The sequence below is a fragment of the Coregonus clupeaformis genome, chromosome 13, assembly GCF_020615455.1.
Source record: "Coregonus clupeaformis isolate EN_2021a chromosome 13, ASM2061545v1, whole genome shotgun sequence".
NCBI lineage: Eukaryota > Metazoa > Chordata > Actinopteri > Salmoniformes > Salmonidae > Coregonus > Coregonus clupeaformis.
Window position 1 is genome coordinate 21,795,999 of NC_059204.1, and position 22,046 is coordinate 21,818,044.

At 42.4% G+C, this 22,046-nt stretch overlaps 1 protein-coding gene across 1 annotated transcript in view; it reads left to right on the forward strand.

Moving 5' to 3' along the window:
- The window catches only part of LOC121578884 (transmembrane protein 211), a 169,462-nt gene extending 149,282 nt beyond the window's left edge, over window positions 1-20,180 (forward strand). The window contains exon 3 of the mRNA XM_045224566.1: window positions 17,223-20,180. Within this exon, the coding sequence (XP_045080501.1) occupies window positions 17,223-17,449 (227 nt within the window). The 3' untranslated portion in view covers window positions 17,450-20,180. The remainder of the gene's footprint in view (window positions 1-17,222) is intronic.
- Window positions 20,181-22,046: the final 1,866 nt, after the last annotated feature.

Here is a 22,046-nt window from a genome sequence, read left to right on the forward strand (position 1 = left end):
CGACCTGTTTGTCCAATGACAGGAGATGGTGAAGGCGGGAGGGTGGAGTCCCTTGAGACTCCATTAGCATAGGCAGCCCTTAAGAGCTGTCATTAGACCCAGGTGTGTGTGTGTGGGTGTGTGTCACCATGCTCAGCCGCGAGCTGCCCAGTGACACAAGCCTACAAGACAAGCTAAATTACTTCTATGCTCGCTTCGAGGCAAGCAACACTGAAGCATGCATGAGAGCATCAGCTATTCTGGACGAATGTGTGATCACGCTCTCCGTAGCCAATGTGAGTAAGACCTTTAAACAGATCAACATTCACAAGGCCGCAGGGCCAGACGGATTACCAGGACATGTACTTCGAGCATGCGCTGACCAACTGGCAAGTGTCTTCACTGACATTTTCAACCTGTCCCTGACTGAGTCTGTAATACCAACATGTTTCAAGCAGACCACCATAGTCCCTGTGCCCAAGAACACTAAGGTAACCTGCCTAAATGACTACCGACCTGTAGCACTCACGTCAGTAGCCATGAAGTGCTTTGAAAGGCTGGTCATGGCTCACATCAACACCATTATCCCAGAAACCCTAGACCCACTCCAATTTGCATACTGCCCCAACAGATCCACAGATGATGCAATCTCTATTGCACTCCACACTGCCCTTTCCCACCTGGACAAAAGGAACACCTACGTGAGAATGCTATTCATTGACTACAGCTCAGCGTTCAACACCATAGTGCCCTCAAAGCTCATCACTACGCTAAGGACCCTGGGACTAAACACCTTTTATGTAAAGAGCCTGTTTGGATCCCAAGGGGATTTTAAAGTCCTCATCCGGAACATGACAGAGAGGAAACATCAAATCTCCTCAAAAATCCCCACTTCTCTGGTTTCCATAGCAGTGTGTGTGTCTGTATGTTTAGCTTAGTTTAGTTTATTTGGATCCCCATTAGCTGTGCATAAGCTACAGCTATTCTTCCTGGGGTCCACAAGTGTGTTTTGTGCATGCAGTGTCTGCAGCGTGGCTGTCAGTGAGTTGTTCGTTTTTATATATTTATTTATTTTTACCCCCCAACGGGCTCGGGAGGCGAAGGTCGAGTCATGCATCCTCCGAAACATGACCCGCCTAACTGCGCTTCTTAACACCTGCCCGCTTAACCCGGAAGCCAGCCGCACCAATGTGTCGGAAGAAACACCATTCAGCTAAAGACCGAGGTCATCCTGCAGGCACCCGGCCCATAACAAGGAGTCGCTAGAGCACGATGAGCCAAGTAAAGCCCCCCAGGCCAAACCGTCCCCTAACCCGGACGACACTGGGCCATTTGTGCGCCGCCCTATGGGACTCTCGATCCCAGCCGGTTGTGATACAGCCCGGTATCAAACCTGGGTCTGTAGTGATGCCTCTAGCACTGCCTTAGACCGCTGCGCCACTCGGGAGGCCGTGAGATTTTATTTTAGGGTTCAGTCTAGCCCCCTAATGTTACTGCTCAAGACCCCCCCTCCCTCTCTGCTGATACTTAGCTCTTAATAGTGAGTCCCCTGGTAGCTAGCCACTCCGCTCTGCGCCGCACCACAAGCCAGGCCAGAGTGGGGCATGGGCCAGTGAGAGCACAGCTGTTTGTGCTCCCACCATAAACAGGGAAAACTAACAATGTATATTCACCAATTTATGCCAGGACACAGTCAGATACATCCAGCCTGCACTCTTACATTTTTTTTCTTCTCTTTTTAATTTAGTTTATTAATTGGACCATTTAAAAAAAAACAAGCACACATAAAACTTAAAAAAGCCAAACATGCACATGAGTAAAATCATGGAGGATAACACACAAAGTCTGGGACTTTTTCTATTGTGGTCCTCTTGAGACAAGATGGCTAGGAAAGATCCAACACTGTTGAACACAGTATTGCAGTGAGATAATAAAACATAAAAACAAAGAAGAAGAACATCTATCTAATCATTGAATTATCTAGAACCTAAAAGGATTCTTCGGCTGTCCCCATAGAATAACCCTTTTTGGTTCCAGGTAGAACAGTTTAGTCATTTAGCAGATACTCTCATCCAGAGTGACTAACAGGAGCAATTAGGCACCTCAACAGATTTGCTCAAAGGCACATCGACAGATTTTGTCACCTAGTTGGCTCAGGGATTCGAACCAGCGACCTTTCCGTTATTGGGCCAATGCTCTTAACCGCTAGGCTACCTACCGCCCCCCCCAAAAAAGATAACCCTTTTGGTTCCAGGTAGAACCATTTTGAGGTCTATGAGAACTCTTTACACAGAGGGTTCTTCATGGAACCCAAAAGAGTTCTACCTGGAACCAAAAAGGGTTCTACCTGGAACCAAAAGGGTTATTCTGTGGGGACAGCTGAAGAACTCTTTTGGAACCCTTTTTTCTAAGAATGTGGAACATTGACATTGACTGCTGGGCAAACACTCCTTTGGGCTCGCCTCGTTCTCTAGGAAATGGAAGGTGTTTTTTTCTGTTTGTTCCTCACCATCACCCCCCTGTTACCCCCTTATCCCCCCATCCATCCACCCACCTCACCTCTCTGACCTCATCTCCCTGGGCTGGAGGGGTGTTTTTCTCTCCTTGTGACAAATCACTCATTTTAGGAGGATCCTCAAGGAGAGAGGAGATGATGGGAAATGATCAAATCTAAGCTGTGTCCCCACACACACACACACACACACACACACACACACACACACACACACACACACACACACACACACACACACACACACACACACACACACACACACACACACACACACACACACACACACACACACACACACACACACACACACACACACACACACACACACACACACACACACACCATGGATACTAAAGTAATAGAGATGATTATATGGCAGCGCTGATCTCCCACATATAGCTTCCACAGTCATCCCATCACCAAAACCCCTGTTTTAGAATGCCATGGCTGTGAAAAGAGAGCATGCTTTCAGGCCCTCCCAGGTCATTCCCAGTGCTGCAGTCTTGAGTGATCTGTTTCCACTGCCGTAGTGAGTGAGGGAGATTTGTAGGGTCCAGTCTAGCCCCCTAATGTTACAGCACCAGCCCCCTCAACTCCACCCCCTTATCAAACCCCCACTCCACCACCCCCAGGTCCCCCCTCTAGCCCCCCTTCCTCCCCCTTATCAAACCTCCCTCCACCACCCTAGGCCCCCCCTCCAGCCCCCCTTCCAGCCCCCCTTCCCCCCTCCACCAGCTCCAGGCACCTCTCTAGGTGTTGTGGTGAGGTGAAGACTGAAGGTAATGGTTTTATTTCACTTTAATGCCAGCAGATCAGGAGTCACCTTGGGTCCAAGCTTCATTACAGCAGCGCAGTGGGGCCCCCTGTCTCCTGGAGGAATTCATTACGCTGCCCCCAGCTAGGGCTACACCCTGGATGCTACATACCTTCACACACACACATGCAGGCAGACACACAAACACACACACACACACACACACATACAGACGCACACACACACACACAAACAAACACACACACACACTTCTTGCAGCAGACTGATTAATGGGAGCTCACAAGTAGTTACTGTGCTCAGGTGCCTTTCTTGATCTTCCTCTTTTGTCTCCTTCTGCTGCTGAGAGCAGCCAATAGGAAACAGCTGCTTTGTTCTTCACACCATAATACAGGATGGGATGGAATACTGGAATTCCTGATGTTATTACTGATTCTAAATCCCACCTTTTCTATAGAGCTGTTTCATAATGTTTTAAATTGAGCCAGTGAATAAGACCGAAAGTCTAGTTGAAAACATAATTTTTGCTATCAAGAATGTATACTGTATACCAGTTCCATTGTGCCAACAGGGAATAGCACTGAAAGTATTCAAAGACAAAAAGAGTCATATGACTAAGACAGAGATTCACGTGTCTTCGGTAGGACATGACTAAGACAGAGATTCACGTGTCTTCGGTAGGACATGACTAAGACAGAGATTCACGTGTCTTCGGTAGGACATGACTAAGACAGAGATTCACGTGTCTTCGGTAGGACATGACTTAGACAGAGATTCACGTGTCTTCGGTAGGACATGACTAAGACAGAGATTCACGTGTCTTCGGTAGGACATGACTAAGACAAAGATTCACGTGTCTTCGGTAGAACATGAGTCACATGACTAAGACAGAGATTCCATAAACTTCTTCATTGGAAGTGCAGTACAAGCATGCACGTTGTACACTGAAAGATTGTAATTATTTGTCCTTTCTTTGTGTCTTTCATTTATAGGCTATAGGTTAAGTTTTGTTTTCACATGATACAGTGCATTCGGAAAGTATTCAGACTACTTGACTTTTTCCACATTTTGTTACGTTACATCCTTATTCTAAAATTGATTTAAATGTTTTTTCCCCTCATCAATCTACACACAATACCCCATAATGACAAAGCAAAAACAGGTTTTTAGAAAAAAACGGAAATACCACATTTACAGAAGTACTTAGACCCTTTACTCAGTACTTTGTTGAAGCATCTTTGGCAGTAATTACAGCCTTGAGTCTTCTTGGGTATGACGCTACAAGCTTGGGGAGTTTCTCCCATTCTTCTCTGCAGATCCTCTCAAGCTCTGTCAGGTTGGATGGGGAGTGTCGCTGCACAGCTATTTTCAGGTCTCTCCAGAGATTTTCGATCAGGTTCATGTCCGGGCTCTGGTTGGGCCACTCATGGACATTCAGAGACTTGTTCCAAAGCCACTCCTGCGTTGTCTTGGCTGTGTGCTTAGGGTCGTTGTCCTGTTGGAAGGTGAACCTTCGCCCCAGTCTGAGGTCCTGAGCGCTCTGGAGCAGGTTTTCATCAAGGATCTCTCTGTACTTTGCTCCGTTAATCTTTCCCTTGATCCTGACTAGTCTCCCAGTCCCTGCCGCTGAAAAACATCCCCACAGCATGATGCTGCCATCACCATGCTTCACCGTAGGGATGGTGCCATGTTTCCTCCAGACGTGACGCTTGGCATTCAGGCCAAAGAGTTCAATCTTGGTTTCATCAGATCAGAGAATCTTGTTTCTCATGGTCTGAGAGTCCTTTAGGTGCCTTTTGGCAAACTCCAAGCGGGCTGTCATGTGCCTTTTACTGAGGAGTGGCTTCCGTCTGGCCACTCTACCATAAAGGCCTGATTGGTGGAGTGCTGCATAGATGGTTGTCCTTCTGGAAGGTTCTCCCATCTCCACAGAGGAACTCTGGAGCTCTGTCAGAGTGACCATCGGGTTCTTGGTCACCTCCCTGATCAAGTCCCTTCTCCCCCGATTGCTCAGTTTGGCCAGGCGGCCAGCTCTAGGAAGAGTCTTGGTGGTTCCAAACTTCTTCCATTTAAGAATGATGGAGGCCACTGTGTTCTTGGGGACCTTCAATGCTGCAGACATTTTTTAGTACCCTTCCCCAGATCTGTGCCTCGACACAATCCTGTCTCAGAGCTCTACGGACAATTCCTTCGACCTCATGGCTTGGTTTTTGCTCTGACATGCACTGTCAACTGTATTCCTTATATAGACATGTGTGTGTCTTTCCAAATCAAGTTGTAGAAACATCTCAAGGATGATCAATGGAAACAGGATGCACCTGATCTCAATTTCGAGTCTCATAGCAAAGGGTCTGAATACTTATGTGAATAAGCTATTTCAGTTTTTTATTTTTAATAAATGTGCAATAATTTCTAAAAACCTGTTTTCACTTTGTCATTATGGGGTATTGTGTGTAGATTGATGAGGGGAAAAATGTATTTAATCAACTTTAGAATAAGGCTGTAACGTAACAAAATGTGGAAAAAGGGAAGGGGTCTGAATACTTTCCGAATGTACTGTATATGGTTGTTGTCATACATGTATGAAGAGCTGCTTGAGTAATAAACAATAGTTCCTTTGTCCTCTTGTCAGTTATAGCTATAGTTATATAAGCCTTGAATATTTATATAGACCAGTGAGTGAGTCTATAAGCCCGCTACACCATCATCCTTATTGTCCTGGAGGCTTCCTGGAAGATATGGTAATGATATTGTAATCTTCTTTCTTTCTTTCTTATTTACTTTCTTTCTTTATTTCTTCCTTCCTTAATTTAATCCAATCTCTCTTTTTTTTCTTTCTTTCTCCCTCCTTCTTTCTCATTTGTTCATGAGGTCGAAGAGGCACTGGTACAAGTCTGACATCTGTGTCATAGTTGTCTTGACGACACACAAGCTGAACTAATCATGGTGATAACACAGGGCTATTAGTCCATGGTTCTCTGCTCTCTGATTGACCACTGCTGTTGTGCCCCAGATTGCCATGCCCACTCTGTAGATGGGTAGTGATTCTACTGGGCAATTTTATAGCCCTTCTAATCTCTTTCCTCTCAATTTATTTTCATGTGTTCTCTCTCTCTCTTTCATGCCCTCTCTTTTCTCCTCTATTCATTTATTTCTCTCTTTCTTTTACCCCTCTCTATCTCTCTTACTCTTTTGCCTCCTATGGTCAACAGGTTTTTTCCCATTTCAGAGAGAGAGAGAGAGAGAGTGAGAGAGATAGAGAGAGAGAGAGAGAGAGCAACAATCCATAGAATCACCTGTGTGATCACCCTTTTTACCAACCTATTTCATACCGTCTTAGACATGCAATTTCATCCAGTTAAAAACATATTTTATCCATTCCGAGCACGCTTCAGTTCTCTGTGTAACCTCTTTGTGCTGCTTAAACAGCAGGACAAATTGATTTTTTCCTCTGAAATCGTATTTAATCTTTTTGATCCTTTTAGTGAATATTTGTTTTGCGCGGTCTCATTGAATCAGAATTCTAGTACCGTCCTCTCATCTGCTTTCTAAGTCACCACTCCTCTGACTCTCCTCTTTCTATCTTTTTCTCTTTCTTTCTTTCTTTCCTTGTCTTTCTCTCCATCCATTCTCATTCCCACTCTCTCTCCCATCTCTCTCAATGTGATGATGTTGAATCAACGTGGAAAACTGATTGGATTTGCAAAAAGTCATCAACATAAGGGAATTTTGTCTCTTTTTCACCCAACTTTTAACCTAATACCAATGACATCGTTCATTTTTTTGTCGATTTTCCGTTGAATTCACATTAGTTGACAACGCAACCAAATGCTATTGTTTTCCCTCTAAAGAGCCTTGGCCTAAAAACATATTTATCTCTCTTCCCTTCCCACATTAGAGTCACAACTACTACTACTTTCTCTTTCACAGCTTTCTGAATCATTTACAGCCAGTGTTTTTGGTGTGTGTGTGTGTGCGCACGTGGGTGTGTGTTCTTGGTTGCGTGATCACCTCCAGCCAAATGTTTATAGGAACTGACGTGATTCAAGAAGAAACAATCATTAGCATAATTTCCCAGAGGCACACTGTGCTTAATTATCATCATGGCTTGTGCAGACTGCTGCTATAGCACAGCTCATCACATTAAGATGTGGTCCCTCCCTGCTGTTTTATACCCCACTACCCCACTACGTTCCACTCCTAGCTACAGTCCCATTTGACTACCTGAAATGCACCATACCACATCCTATATGTGTAGGATTTTAATTTGATCACTCTTTTGTTGCTGAGAAGCTTTGTGATTTACATACATTCTCTGAAAACCTTCACTAACACACAGGTATATTAACAGAATTGCACTTTTCATGTAGCCTACGTTTATCCAGCTAATAGCCTAACCACTGATTAAGCAACATTATGGACTAAATGTTCAAATCCTGTTGCTGCAGGATTATTTTGCTTCGACAATACTGGTCAAATGAAGATCCTACATCTGTAGCTGCAAGCAATAAAGTTTCATCTTCATACCTGAATATTTATCTTCCTGAGCACATTGAGATATGTTTATAGAGGAATATAGATTTGGATAAAAACAGGTGATTCTCTCTTGGATCAGTAGGCATATCTACAACACATTTTCTTTTAAACTTTTCCTCACTCCCTGCAATTGAGATTAGTACATTTTCCCATGTTATATGATATACACATCACCCATGTTATATGATATACACATCACCCTTGTCTCTGTATGTGGCCCCCCAGTAGCACCTAGACATGTTCATGGAAGGCACTGTAGATTGGCATATGAGATGAGAACCCTCCTGTCGTCTCCACAGTCCCTGTTTAATTCCCTTCATAGTCAGACTCAGACAGCATGGTCCGACATGCCTGTATCTTTAATGTGACGGTGGGCCGTCAGGAACACTCTCCTCCATCTCCTTCAGACCACGGGGGAGAGAAGAGGTCGCCCATAACTATCATCTGCCTGCCTGGAGAAGGAGACGGAAATGGAAATAGGTTCCGCATGCGAGCGATGAAAAGCAATTTCCAAGAGACACCCGTATTCCCCACTGCCACCCCTTCTGCTTTCATTATGGAGCTTTATGGTAGGAAATTATAGGAAATGACTTGACTGAAACACAACCACAACCATACTCACACATGCAACACACACACACACATTGATTTACAAACTAATCTTAAACTGCAAACGACTAATTTACTTTATAAAAATAGATATATAGATCTAACAACCATCAACACTAACTTTTTTGCCAAAGAACGCCAGTCGCAGTTCTATTGGTGATAAGAACAGAGATATGCAAATAGTAGGCAGGATCACAACACCTGTCCTGTTGTGTATGTGAAGCATCTGTCAATCAAAGCAAGGGGAAAGGTAGACAACAGGAAAAGGAAAGCACCGTCAGAAAAACAGGTTTGATGTATGGCTATGAGGCTGCAACTGTAATTAAACAATATTTATTGGTATTTTCAGGGCCTACAGCATATGTTTCATGTCACAGAGTTTCATCACTGACAAACAGCACTGGCAACACAAACAAATGAGTACTGTGCTGGGAAATAAAGATTTATTATACATTCTTTTTTTTACACCCGCTCCCAAATATTTGCAAGGAAACACTGCAAGGAGACACTTCTCTGACAGAGGAGTAAAAATAACAATGTATTTCTCATTGTGAAGAGGAACATTCTTTGTTCAGTTACTGTGACACTAGCGCTCAGATACGTGGTTAGGTAAGGTAAGTTCAGGTAAGACATAGGTTTATGTCATGGAGAGAACAACATATTGTTCTTTATGTGCGTGACTGTATCGCCCCTAGTTGTTTCAGTGCACAATAGCAGACAGATAGAATCCCAATTGGGACAGCAGCCAAACAGAAAGTTCCTTTCAAGAATGAGAGCAGACACCTGAGGATGGAGACACACTCTGTAGCATCCTGTATCTGGTAGCTGAGTCTCTGTGGCTGTTATCTGGGCCTGTGGTGGCTGAGTTGTTCCAGTCAGGCCTCCAGCTGTGGGCTGGTCTCTCCCAGGGCTGGGAGTGTCACAGATATGCTTGTGGGTCATAGGAGATAAGCGGCCCATGGGACAACATTAGCCCTCATATTCATCTACAATATTTTCTGCAAGTCTGGAATGCAGATATAGGAGTGTCACTGTCAATCCATTACATCTCCTCTCTCCCTGTCTAAAGGATTAGCATATTTACTCTGTGTTTTGTAACTGGTCAAGTCAAGTGTCAAAGCTCTCCCTCTTGAATAAGTGACTTGAGAGTTGATTCACACCGGTGTTTCTAACCCTGGGGTAAAACTCTATTGTAAAGATTTGTGTGTTCCGCCATTTGTGGTACTGACACAGTTGAACCCAGGTCTGTTACTGAGTGACAGTAATCATCTGTAGTCGTTAACAAACAGAGCCAGAGGGAACAGACAGAACAGACAAATGACAGCCTCCAGCCAGCCAGGCCTGGCTACAACCAAACCAGAGGATTAGACGTGGGCTTCGTCCCAAATGGCAGGCACTACTTTTGACCAAAAGTAGTGCACTACATATAGAATAGTGTTCAATTTGGGATGCAGCCATGGACAACTGGCCAGGCCTGGGAGGGAGCCATCCCATCAATCTCTAATTCAATCGCACAGGCAACTTTCCTCAGTGCTAACTGAGTTAACGCAGTCAGTGTTGGGAGGTAATAAAGTTTGATCCAAAGCAGAAATCTTGGCGTTATAATGAATGGCTCTCCCGGCCCACAGCAGCAGCAGGAGGATGGCTTGTAATTAAGCCCTCTGATTGTACGTGGAGGAAATACAGGATGACCACCATAGAAATAGAATCACTAGCATGGTATACTCAACTTGTGTAGGTATACTCGGCATAATGCCCATTCTAGTCATCCATTTCTATGATGACCACAACATCCTCTAAGACTGGGCAACACTCCACCTCACTACTCACTGATAGAGAGAGATCACTGTATAACCCTCAGCCCCACAGGGCATTGGACTGACAAGACAACTAAAAGGTAAAGTGTCACAACCTAATGTTCTCATTCAATGATTCATCAACAGGGGACAATTTCATTTGAATATGCCAAAAGTCTTTGTACTAATAGGTTAGTACTCTATAGAGAGTGTAAGGTTCACTGCCTTTTGTTTTAATGGGTGTTGTTTGTGCATATGTGTTGTTGGATACTCTACACACCACTAACCTACAGTATCAGAATGCATGCACACACTGTGCCGTACCCATGAGATAGTGGTATCATATACTCTCACTAAGACCTCCCAGTCCCTGTGTATAGCCCTCCAGAGTCTGACCCAGAGAGAGTGAATCGGGACCTCAGTCCATCCTGTGTGATTGGTACTATACAGAGTTACCATGGTGTTACCGTGGTACCCAGCCAAGAGTTAATGCACTGTCACGCATGGACGCTACCTCATCACACAACTCACTCTGGGGACAGGTCAAGAGGCCAACAAGTTCTCCTCAAATACCATTATAGAAACATACTCAATCTTTTTCTAATTCTCATGGCTGTGTAATTCAGTATGTCTCACTAGTTCATTGAGAAAGGTGAGCAGTCAAGGGACCAGAGAGAGAGAGGCAGAGAGAGAGAGTCAAGGCTGAGCTCTCCTATCTTCTCCTCTCCTTCCAACACTACTTCTCTTCCGTCATATTCTCACTGAAGGGTCCAGGGAAAAGACAGAGGAGAGTCAAGGCTGCCGTACACCTCAACTGAGCTTTGCCAGTCTGTCGTCTCATCACATCTCCTCTCTTCTATTCTTGTCTTCTCTTCTCTTCTCTTATCCTGTCCTTTCCTTTCCTCTCTACTTCCTGAATCTGATTGAAGAATAAACACACTCATAAAAAAGTATCACCCATTGATGTTTATTTTAGAGGATTGACTCTGCTAAAGGATCAGTGATAATCACAGAGCCTTGGCCTCCACCTGTGGACATTTTAATTTAACCTTTATTTAACTAGGCAAGTCAGTTAAGGACAAATTCTTATTTACAATGACGGCCTACCCCGGCCAATGCTGTGCCAATTGTGCACCGCCCTATGGGACTCCTAATCACGATTGTGATACAGCCTGGAATCGAACCAGGGTCTGTAGTGATGCCTCTAGCTCTGAGATGCAGTGCCTTAGATCGCTGCACCACTCAGGAGCCCAAATGATTGAAGAACAATAAAACTAAGTGCTTCTACACTTGTCAACAACATCTGGAGAGCATGATGTTACCATCTGGAAAGCATCTCTCTGCATCTCTCTCACAAGTTGTTCTCCACAAGCAATTATCCCCATTGCGAAACATTAGTAAAATAATCAGGATTTCAAACTTCAAGGATAATCCTGCCAGTGGTGTAACCACAGAGGACGGATCAGCCTGAGCAATAACAAGTCAAACCCATATGGAAGAACTCATAGAATAAGCTCAAGCAGCATATGTTGCTGAACAGAGAGGCAGGCATCTGTTTTGGCTGCTGATTTACTATCATTAGCATCACGTCGGCTCTGCTGTTGTATTCAGCCAGACAGGCCGCAGTAAAGAAGCATTAGCAGTGACGTGGGTGCTGCAATGTCTCTTCACCATTTGTCTGTGTTAGGCCTCCAAGTGATCCCAATTACTTTATCTATGTTTAGGGGCTGCAGGAAAAGCATCATCAGGGATTCTTTACTGTTTCTACATGCTAATTTCTCACCTGCTCTGCTGGACATTTTCAATCAGGATCTAGAGTGACACATGTTGTTATAACATTACAGGAGGAGTTTAGCAGGTGGTGGTTGTCATCTCCATAGGTGTCACTGCTCCATAGGCAGTGTCTGTCTGTGTGTGTATCTGCATGTCTGTATGGGAGTGGGGTGTATCTGTAATTGAGACACATTAGCCCCTGTGTGACCTACAGTATCCTTTCCCCATTGTTACCTCTGTTTGTCTCTTCCCCATTATTTGTTCTGATGGACTCCCTCCCCCCCTCCTTCCTTCCCTCCCTCCCTCCCTCCCTGCAGTCCCACCTGATTGCCATTGGATAATCTCCATCTCTCTCCACATCACGCCATTGCCAGCCACCTCCCCATCTCCCAGAATGTACATGGTTTGTGGGAATGTGTGTGTGTTTGTGCACGTACAGTTGAAGTCTGAAGTTTACATACACTTAGGTTGGAGTCATTAAAACTTGTTTTTCAACCACTCCACAAATTTCTTGTTAACAAACTATAGTTTTGGCAAGTCGGTTAGGACATCTACTTTGTGCATGACACAAGTAATTTTTCCAACAATTGTTTACAGATTATTTCACATATAATTCACTGTATCACAATTTCAGTGGGTCAGAAGTTTACATACACTAAGTTGACTGTGCCTTTAAACAGCTTGGAAAAGTTCAGGAAATGATGTCATAGCTTTAGAAGCTTCTGATAGGCTAATTGACATAATTTGAGTCAATTGGAGGTGTACCTTTGGAAGTATTTCAAGGCCTACCTTCAAACTCAGTGCCTCTTTGCTTGACATCATGGGAAAATCAAAAGAAATCAGCCAAGACCTCAGAAAAAAAATTGTAGACCTCCACAAGTCTGGTTCATCCTTGGGAGCAATTTCCAAACACCTGAAGGTACCACGTTCATCTGTACAAACAATAGTACGCAAGTATAAACACCATGGGACCACGCAGCCGTCATACCGCTCAGGAAGGAGACGCGTTCTGTCTCCTAGAGATTAACGTACTTTGGTGCGAAAAGTGCAAATCAATCCCAGAACAACAGCAAAGGACCTTGTGAAGATGCTGGAGGAAACAGGGACAAAAGTATCTATATCCACAGTAAAACCAGTCCAATATCGACATAACCTGAAAGGCCGCTCAGCAAGGAAGAAGCCACTGCTCCAAAACCGCCATTAAAAAGCCAGACTACGGTTTGTAACTGCACATGGGGACAAAGATCTTACTTTTTGGAGATATGTCCTCTGGTCTGATGAAACAAAAATATAATTGTTTGGCCATAATGACCATCGTTATGTTTGGAGGAAAAATGGGAAGGCTTGGAGGAAAAAGGTGAACGCTTGCAAGCCGAAGAACACCATCCCAACCGTGAAGCACAGGGGTGGCAGCCTCATGCTGTGGGGGTGCTTTGCTGCAGGAGGGACTGGTGCACTTCACAAAATAGATGGCATCATAAGGAAGGAAAATTATGTGGATATATTGAAGCAACATCTCAAGACATCAGTCAGGAAGTTAAAGCTTGGTCGCAAATGGGTCTTCCAAATGGACAATGACCCCAAGCATACTTCCAAAGTTGTGGCAAAATGGCTTAAGGACAACAAAGTCAAGGTATTGGAGGGGCCATCACAAAGCCCTGACCTCAATCCTATAGACATTTTGTGGGCAGAACTGAAAAAGCGTGTGCGAGCAAGGAGGCCTACAAACCTGACTCAGTTACACCAGCTCTGTCAGGAGGAATGGGCCAAAATTCACCCAACTTATTGTGGGAAGCTTGTAGAAGGCTACCCGAAACGTTTGACCCAAGTTAAACATTTTAAAGGCAATGCTACCAAATACTAATTGAGTGTATGTAAACTTCTGATCCACTGGGAATGTGATGAAATAAATAAAAGCTGAAATAAATCATTCTCTCTACTATTATTCTTACATTTCACATTGTTAAAATAAAGTGGTGATCCTAACCGACCTAAGACAGGGAATTTGTACTAGGATTAAATGTCAGGAATTGTGAAAAATTGTTTAAATGTATTTGGCTAAGGTGTATGTAAACCTCCGACTTCAACTGTATGTGTGTGTGTGCATGTGTGCACATGGGTGTGGTGTGTGTGTGTGAATGGTGCAGGAAGCACAGTAAACTGTGTCTAATAGTAACAGGAAGGAAGAGGAAGCTGCATGTTCAAGTGCTGAATGCTTTTTACTGCCCTGCAGCTATTGTGAAGACCGCTCTTTAAACTCCTGTATTTACATTTTAACGGCTCTTCCTCATGGCTAACTGCCTTTATTACTGCTGTTCCTGCCACCCAACTGGCCAAGTGGACCGTTAAGTGTCCCCCTGCCCACTCCTGATGGATACTCATTGTGTGCGTGACCAGTTCCGAGACACCCATCCAAATTACCACTGTTGTTTTAGGATTTAGATCATGCTTGGTGCTCTATGTGCAGTTTACAGTATATAAGTCAGCTCAACGGTTGTTTGTGGCCCATTAGATGCTACATTATTTACTTTTTATGCTGTTGTAGCTAGCTTGAATTTCACAGTACTTGCTAAGTTGCCATTGTGGATATTTTGTATTCAGGTGAATAACTTGACTTTGCCCTTTCTAATCACACTTCCATGATCTCTCTAAACATGTCAATAAAACATGGGACATTCAATATGCCATATGAGATGAGAGGTGGATGCTTTCTCCACCCTCCTGGCCCTGTTAGATAGGAGAATAAAGAATGCTGTGAGATTAGCATGAGCAGTTTCACAGCATCGCATCATTGTGTCATTTTACACCGTTACCTTCGTTTCTGTATGTCCCCATAGGATTACACCAGTGGAGGCTGCTGAGGGGAGAACGGCTCATAATAATGGCCGGCAACGGAGCAAATGGAAACCATGTGTTTGATGTATTTTATACCTTTCCACTGATTCCGCTCCAGTCATTAACACGAGCCAGTTCTCCCCAATTAAGGCGCCACCAACATCCTGTGGATTACACTGCTATGGAAGCTTCTATCTACATGAGATTGAATGTATCCATCCGTGTCCATAGTGGGCTGCTACAGTGTGCTCTCCAATCCAGTTTTCACCTTTTACTCAAGGTTGAACACGAGTCAAATCAGGAAATGTTATGTATATGCATGCATACAGTACAGTACATCCTGAAAAGCAAAATCCATCATATATACAGTATATACATGTATCATATCATAGACTACACGTTTGAATTAACACCATGCAAGAAGAATCAAAGGCAAACGATTTAGTTGCTAGTCTATAAACTGAATCCAGGTGGAGAGTGTGTGCAGCAGCCCTCAGCTCCCAATACAGAGTCCAGGGTCATCAGGCTTGTACGTTCTTGATAAGTCTGTTCCCATTAACAGAGCTATGCAGCCTGGAGAGACCATATTGACCTGAGGCACAGTGCAGACAATAATTGCTCCCTCCCTCCGTATACCTACCCTCCAGCTTCTGTCGATGAAATCAAATGATGCTCAAGGCTCTCGTGCCACTTGTTTCAAGACTGTGGGGTTTGATTTCATTCCTGCATCGATTATTTGGGGGCTTGGCGAGTTTCTTCATTATTTATTTAGATTTTGGTGACTGGGGGGCAGTCACCTCTGTGTGGGAGGGAACAGCAAGGGAAGGTTCTTGAAAAGGAAACTCTGCCTGTGTCATTGTGCACTTTCCACAAAGCCAATGATAGTTTGATAGAGAAGGCCATTGAAGTGTCATTAGCCGGGCTGCTTTGAGGAGCCAGGCCCCTACAGATAAACACATGGCCATTCTGAGCAGGACAGAGACAGAACTCTGCGTGGGTTGGGGGACATTTAGCAGCCTCAGCTTCCGCTCTGGGTTGGGGCTCCAGCAGCCTCAGCCTCCACCTCAAAGAGATAAATGTAATGGGCTGACGCTGAGACATAGTGCCCTGACTACCCACTCACACAACCTTCTCCCCCATTCCTTTCGTCTTTCTCCCTCTTCCCACCTCTCTCTCTCCCATGCCCTTACCAGCGTGATCCTCAGCAGTTACTCCCACTGTGCTTTTTTATTTGACTTTTTTATTTTTTTATCTACCTACTCTCTCTGAGATATACATGGGAATTTTCTAAATGTAGAGCTCCCCTCTTACAAAAAAAATCCATAACATTACAGCACAAAACTATTTCATATTTGACATCCCCATTGCCTTATCTCATAAATGCCCTATTACACTCCATCAACCCTGCTGCTGCACTGTCCTTGAAAGTCTGAAAGTCTGAAATCAATACATGATATACATGATACGTGTTTAATGCGTTTTATAGACAGACAGCTATGGATAACTGCTCATTATCCAAATCCATACTCTTGTTTATTATCTAATTTTATCTTAAAAGACACACAATGACATTCCATTATAATGGAAATCTAACCTTTTATGTTTTTCCTGAAATTAGTAGTAATGATGATACTCAGCAGTCGATAGATGCTTCTTGGCAGCGCTGGCTGGCAGACCTGACTCCATTTTTAAACTGAGTCACTCTCTCGCCATCGCTACATGGAGCACTGAGGATGTGATACTGTCTGTGAAAGTTGATCGATGTGTATTAAAGTGCTGGGCTCTTTTCTTGTGGTCGTCAGTTTGGCATGAGAAGTGCTAATGGATTTTGGGAGACATTATTCACTTTTCATTAGCCAGACCTGTCAATCAAGAGCCATCAGGGCTCTTTTTTATATATAAAAGCCCCTTTTCTCTCCTTTATCAGTCCTTCCTCCATCACTCCCTGGCTGAGTTGACAGACTCAATCTCAATAGTGATTTGTATTCCTATTGGAGCTATTCAGGGTACAACTGGAGATAAGGTAGACGGTGAAGCTCCTACATTACACTGTTGACCGTATATGTGGGCTGTTTATGCGCTGTCAACTCATAATGCAGAACCTCTAGTTCCACCAAGTGGCCAGGAGTCAGCATTACCAGGATGTTCCAGGAACACTTCCCAATCTCAAAGTAATGAGCCAGGATGGACGCTTTTACAGATGGATTTAGTTCAGTTGGAGAAAGAGGGACATTATAAATGTTTTTGGGAAGCTGAACAAGAGGGGATGTTCTCAACAGTGCTCTCTCAAGATATACTCAACAATTAAATACATGACCAAACAACAGAACACTATGACATGTCTTACACATTTGAGTGTATCCCTGGTTGTAACCAAAGCCTCTTTCATCTCTCCTCTCTCTTCCAGTGTTCATCATGGGGTCTGGGCTGCTGGTCTATCCCTTTGGGCTGAACTCCACCCTGGTGAGGTCCTTCTGCGGGGACTCAGACATCTACTATGCTGGGGACTGCCAGATCGGCTGGGGATACATGCTGGCCATCGTCGCCGTCATGCTCACACTCTTCCTACCCTTCTTCGCCAAATACGCACCCAAGGAGCATCTGTCCCCAACCCCACTGCCCACTCTCTTATAGGGCAACAACTGACACCGCCGTCCCCACCCTCATCCAGTCAGTCTGCTACAATACTTCCTACTTCCTTGTATGATGGAGATGGGAGAAACCCTTGCATTCATTTCTTCTGTAGGATGCAATTTTAAAAAGCCCTGCATCTGATATATAACTAGGCTATACCCAACTGTGAACAACATTTATGTACCGTCTTCCTTCATACAAAAGCTATTTCTTTGATCTAATAATTGACCTTATTGAATGGAACTATATTCTGTTGTTTTTCTTTTTTTCCCCCAAAAATGTCAGACGTTAACCCACTATTGTTATGACTATTAATTCACATTTACTGTGAATTTGTGACTTTGCATTTCTGGTTAGACTTATTTGATATTCAGTATATTTTCTGGGAAAAAAAATACATTTGAAAGAAACACAAGGATGGATAACAACACCCTCTGTTCAGATGGACAGAAGTATACAGCGCATAAGCATCACCCTCGGCCTGGTTTAATATTACAGTAACCAGACAGAGGGTGATGGTCAGGACTATAACCATAATATGAATCCATGGTGACATTAAGAGTGGGCAATAAGTATAACATTCCAGAATAATCAGGGAGTTGTTTGCAAAAGAGAAGGTGTGAAAAGAAGGAGAATCTTCCTGAGAAGGTCAAGTATGGCAAGAGATTAACAGACAATATGAGACATTTCTACAGTTATCAAAGGATGTAGACACGCTTCTATCTTCAATGGGTCAATGCGGATTTGGCGAACAGTAAAGACAATGAGAGACCCATTTGACAGCGCGGATCAGAAAGGATATGAACACGGACTCAAGTCTCAACACAGTGAGCGCATTAAGGATTCTGTCCAGTGGAGTTTGAGGAGAGTGGATTGTATAAAGGTTTGGATCCAAATGCAGTTTTTATCCAGCATTGAACAACACTGTGACTGTATGGATGTCATTAGATGGACGTGTAGCACAGTGAAAAATTACCCTTGGGGACTCACCATCTGACTTAGCCTTCAACATGGTTTTAAATGGACTGGGACCTTTCACATTTCCAAAATATCTCAAGCAGTGAACCATTGGACAGTAAAAATTCTAGAGAAAGAGTTGAATAAATGTTTTTCAGTGAGGGAGATGTACCAAACAATTTAGAAGCATCTGACCTGCCTTTAAGACAAATGAATATATATTGAAGGTGTGCATAGTAATAATACAATACTTGTCTGATTGTCAACTTTTGAAGACATATGAAAAGCATTTGTTATCAATTTTATGTTGGGATGACATGACATCCTTCTACCAACCTTTTCCAGAGTTCCTAGTGTTAATAAGTTCGCCTTGTTAACCCAAGTCATTATTGTTTAAGTTTTTACACCATACAATACCAGGGTTGGGGTTAATTCTACAAATTCTAATTAAATCCCTCTCCCTGTAAATTCCATTTAATTAAATTCCAATTCCAGGTCGTTGATTCCAGTTGTTGAATTTAGAGATAATTCAATTCCTTTCAATTCCAATGTTATTAAATTCCCAATCCAATATTATCCCCAACAATTCCACAAATTCTAATTCAATTCCCTCAGGCTTTCAGGCTGGTCATGTCACAGTTCAGACCGCCTAGCTATACTGGAAATATAGAAATACACATTGAAATGATTTACAACAAATAATGCAGTCAATGTTTGATACTATGTGCATTCATTCCATTAACTGGGAAATGTACAAATATTGAATTCCAATTCAATTCAATTCCAAGATTAAATGTTTTTACAATTCTAATTCAATTCCAATTCAAACAGTCCAAACAGTCTAATTCCAATTCAATAACTTGGAGATAGTTGAAATTAGAATTTAATTCAATGTACATTTTCCACTTCATGAGTGAATTCAAGAATTGAATTTGAATTTCACATTAAATTGGAATTGACCCCAACAGTGCACAATCTTAGCTATACACTATCATTCAGGACTACATTAAATCAGGCTAAAGGCAATTAGATAAGACAGCATTGTCTAGAAATTCTAGACTAGAGTGCAGATGAAGTTGGGGTTAGTTAATAGTAAAACAGCTGATCTAGATTAGATTATCTGCTCTGACCATACCAACTTGTGCCTTTATAACAGAACCAAGACAAGTTACTTCAATACTATTATTATCAGGTTACCATCTACTTCAGCTTAAACTGTGGATATTGTAGTGTAAGAAAGTTGTCATTGTGTTATTTTCTCTGTGTGCTGTACTTTTCCTGTATATGTTTCAAGATGTGCTTCTGAACATTGTTGAAAATGTTCTATAGAAGAAAAAAGCTGATGTCTTCTAAAAGCTTGAAGGTAATGACAGATAAAAAAAGCTGTACTTGTGTTGACACTTTACCAATTTATTAATTAGAGGTAAATCACTTTAATCACTCAATTAAAAGGTTGCGACATATACCATGTAATTTAGAATTAGTGGTAGAGCTTGAGAGCTGTACAAATTAAACTTAGCTCACAGTTATCAGTGTTGAATTGACACATTATCCACGTAATTTGTGAAGCATGGCTTAAAATAATTACATTCTGAGATAAGTTAATGGGTTAGTGTTTTTTGCCATCCCGTTCCTCCTAATATAATGATTTTATTCTTGTCATGTTCCAAGGACAAATTGTATAATTTTCTCCACTACACAGCCAATTTAACAAATATTTTACATACACTACCATTCAAAAGTTTGGGGTCACTTAGAAATGTCCTTGTTTTCGAAAGAAAGCAATTTTTTTGTCCATTAAAATAACATCAAATTGATCAGAAATACAGTGTAGACATTGTTAAAGTTGTAAATGGCTATTGTAGCTGGAAACGGCTGATTTATAATGGAATATCTATATAGGCGTACAGAGGCCCGTTATCAGCACCATCAGTCCTGTGTTCCAATGGCACGTTGTGTTTGCTAATCCAAGTTTAACATTTTAAAAGGCTAATTGATCATTAGAAAACCCTTTTGCAATTATGTTAGCACAGCTGAAAACTGTTGTGCTGTTTAAAGAAGCAATAAAAGCAATTGTGGGTTCGATTACAGGCTCAAAATGGCCAGAAACAAATAACTTTCTTCTGAAACTCGTCAGTCTATTCTTGTTCTGAGAAATGAATGCTATTCCATGCGAGAAATTGCCAAGAAACTGAAGATCTCGTACAACGCTGTGTACTACTCCTTTCACAGAACAGCGCAAACTGTCTCTAACCAGAATAGAAAGAGGAGTGGGAGGCCCCGGTGCACAACTGAGCAAGAAGACAAATACATTAGTGTCTAGTTTGAGAAACAAAGGCCTCACATGTCCTCAACTGGCAGCTTCAATAAATGTACCCGCAAAACACCAGTCTCAACATCAACAGTGAAGAGGCGACTACGGGATGCTGACCTTCTAGGCAGAGTTGCAAAGAAAAAGCCATATCTCAGACTGCCCATCTTAATCCTTTCTTTTTATTGGTCAGTCCGAGATATGGCTTTTTCTTTGCAACTATTCTGGTTAGAGCCCGTTTGGTTTCTTCTGTGAAGGGAGTAGTACACAGCATTGTACGAGATCTTCAGTTTCTTGGCAATTTCTCGCATGGAATAGCCTTCATTTCTCAGAACAAGAATAGACTGACGAGTTTCCGAAGTTCTTTGTATCTGGCCATTTTGAGCCTGTAATCGAACCCACAATTGCTTATGCTCCAGATACTCAACTAGTCTCAAGAAGGCCCATTTTATTGCTTCTTTAATCAGCACAACAGTTTTCAGCTGTGCTAACATGAAGTTGATGTTATTTTAATGGACCAAAAAATTGCTTTTCTTTCGAAAACAAGGACATTTCTAAGTGACCCCAAACTTCTGAATGGTAGTTTACATACTGTATTCCAAGGTGTGTGTGTGTGTGTGTGTGTGTGTGTGTGTGTGTGTGTGTGTGTGTGCATAATGCTGGTGTGAACTTTTAAAATTGCCAAATTACTTACAAAGAGGGAAAAGTCTTCATACAAAATTACTGTAATTGTGTTGCCATGTTTTGAAAAGAAGACCAGGAAAGAAATGTTGGTATTTGTATTGGACCTCGTACTGTGCTTGATATTGGGAATAACTGGGGTTCACCTGCTGCACAGGATTTGTTACCCGATATGTTGAAACATTGTGTGTCAAGTCTCAGCACTGGTGAATCTGTTTTTTTGTAGAAAGTAGTATTGGGTTTTCCATTGTGATACTGTATGTTGGTTGTAAATAAACTAATAACTGTATGTGAGCTCACTTTTCATTCTTAACGGTCCCCCCTTTTTAAATATAAATTTTGAGATATTACCTCATCAATGTGTTTGTTTTACCTGAAACTAGCCTCTTGACAAAGTTTGCTGTTCTGTGAATATTCTTTATAATAAAATGTTTCATAAATCAGGAAAAGAAAGGGGTTTTATTTGTGTCCAAAAACTGAATGACACATATGAAACATTAGAAATACGTGTATAGTATTATATACAAATGGGAAGAAAAATAATGAAATATATAATCTGCTAAGATATAGATGCAATTATATATTTAACATTATGAAATTCATAAACACAATCTTCATTTGTTGCTGGTCCTAAACAGCAAGCAGATG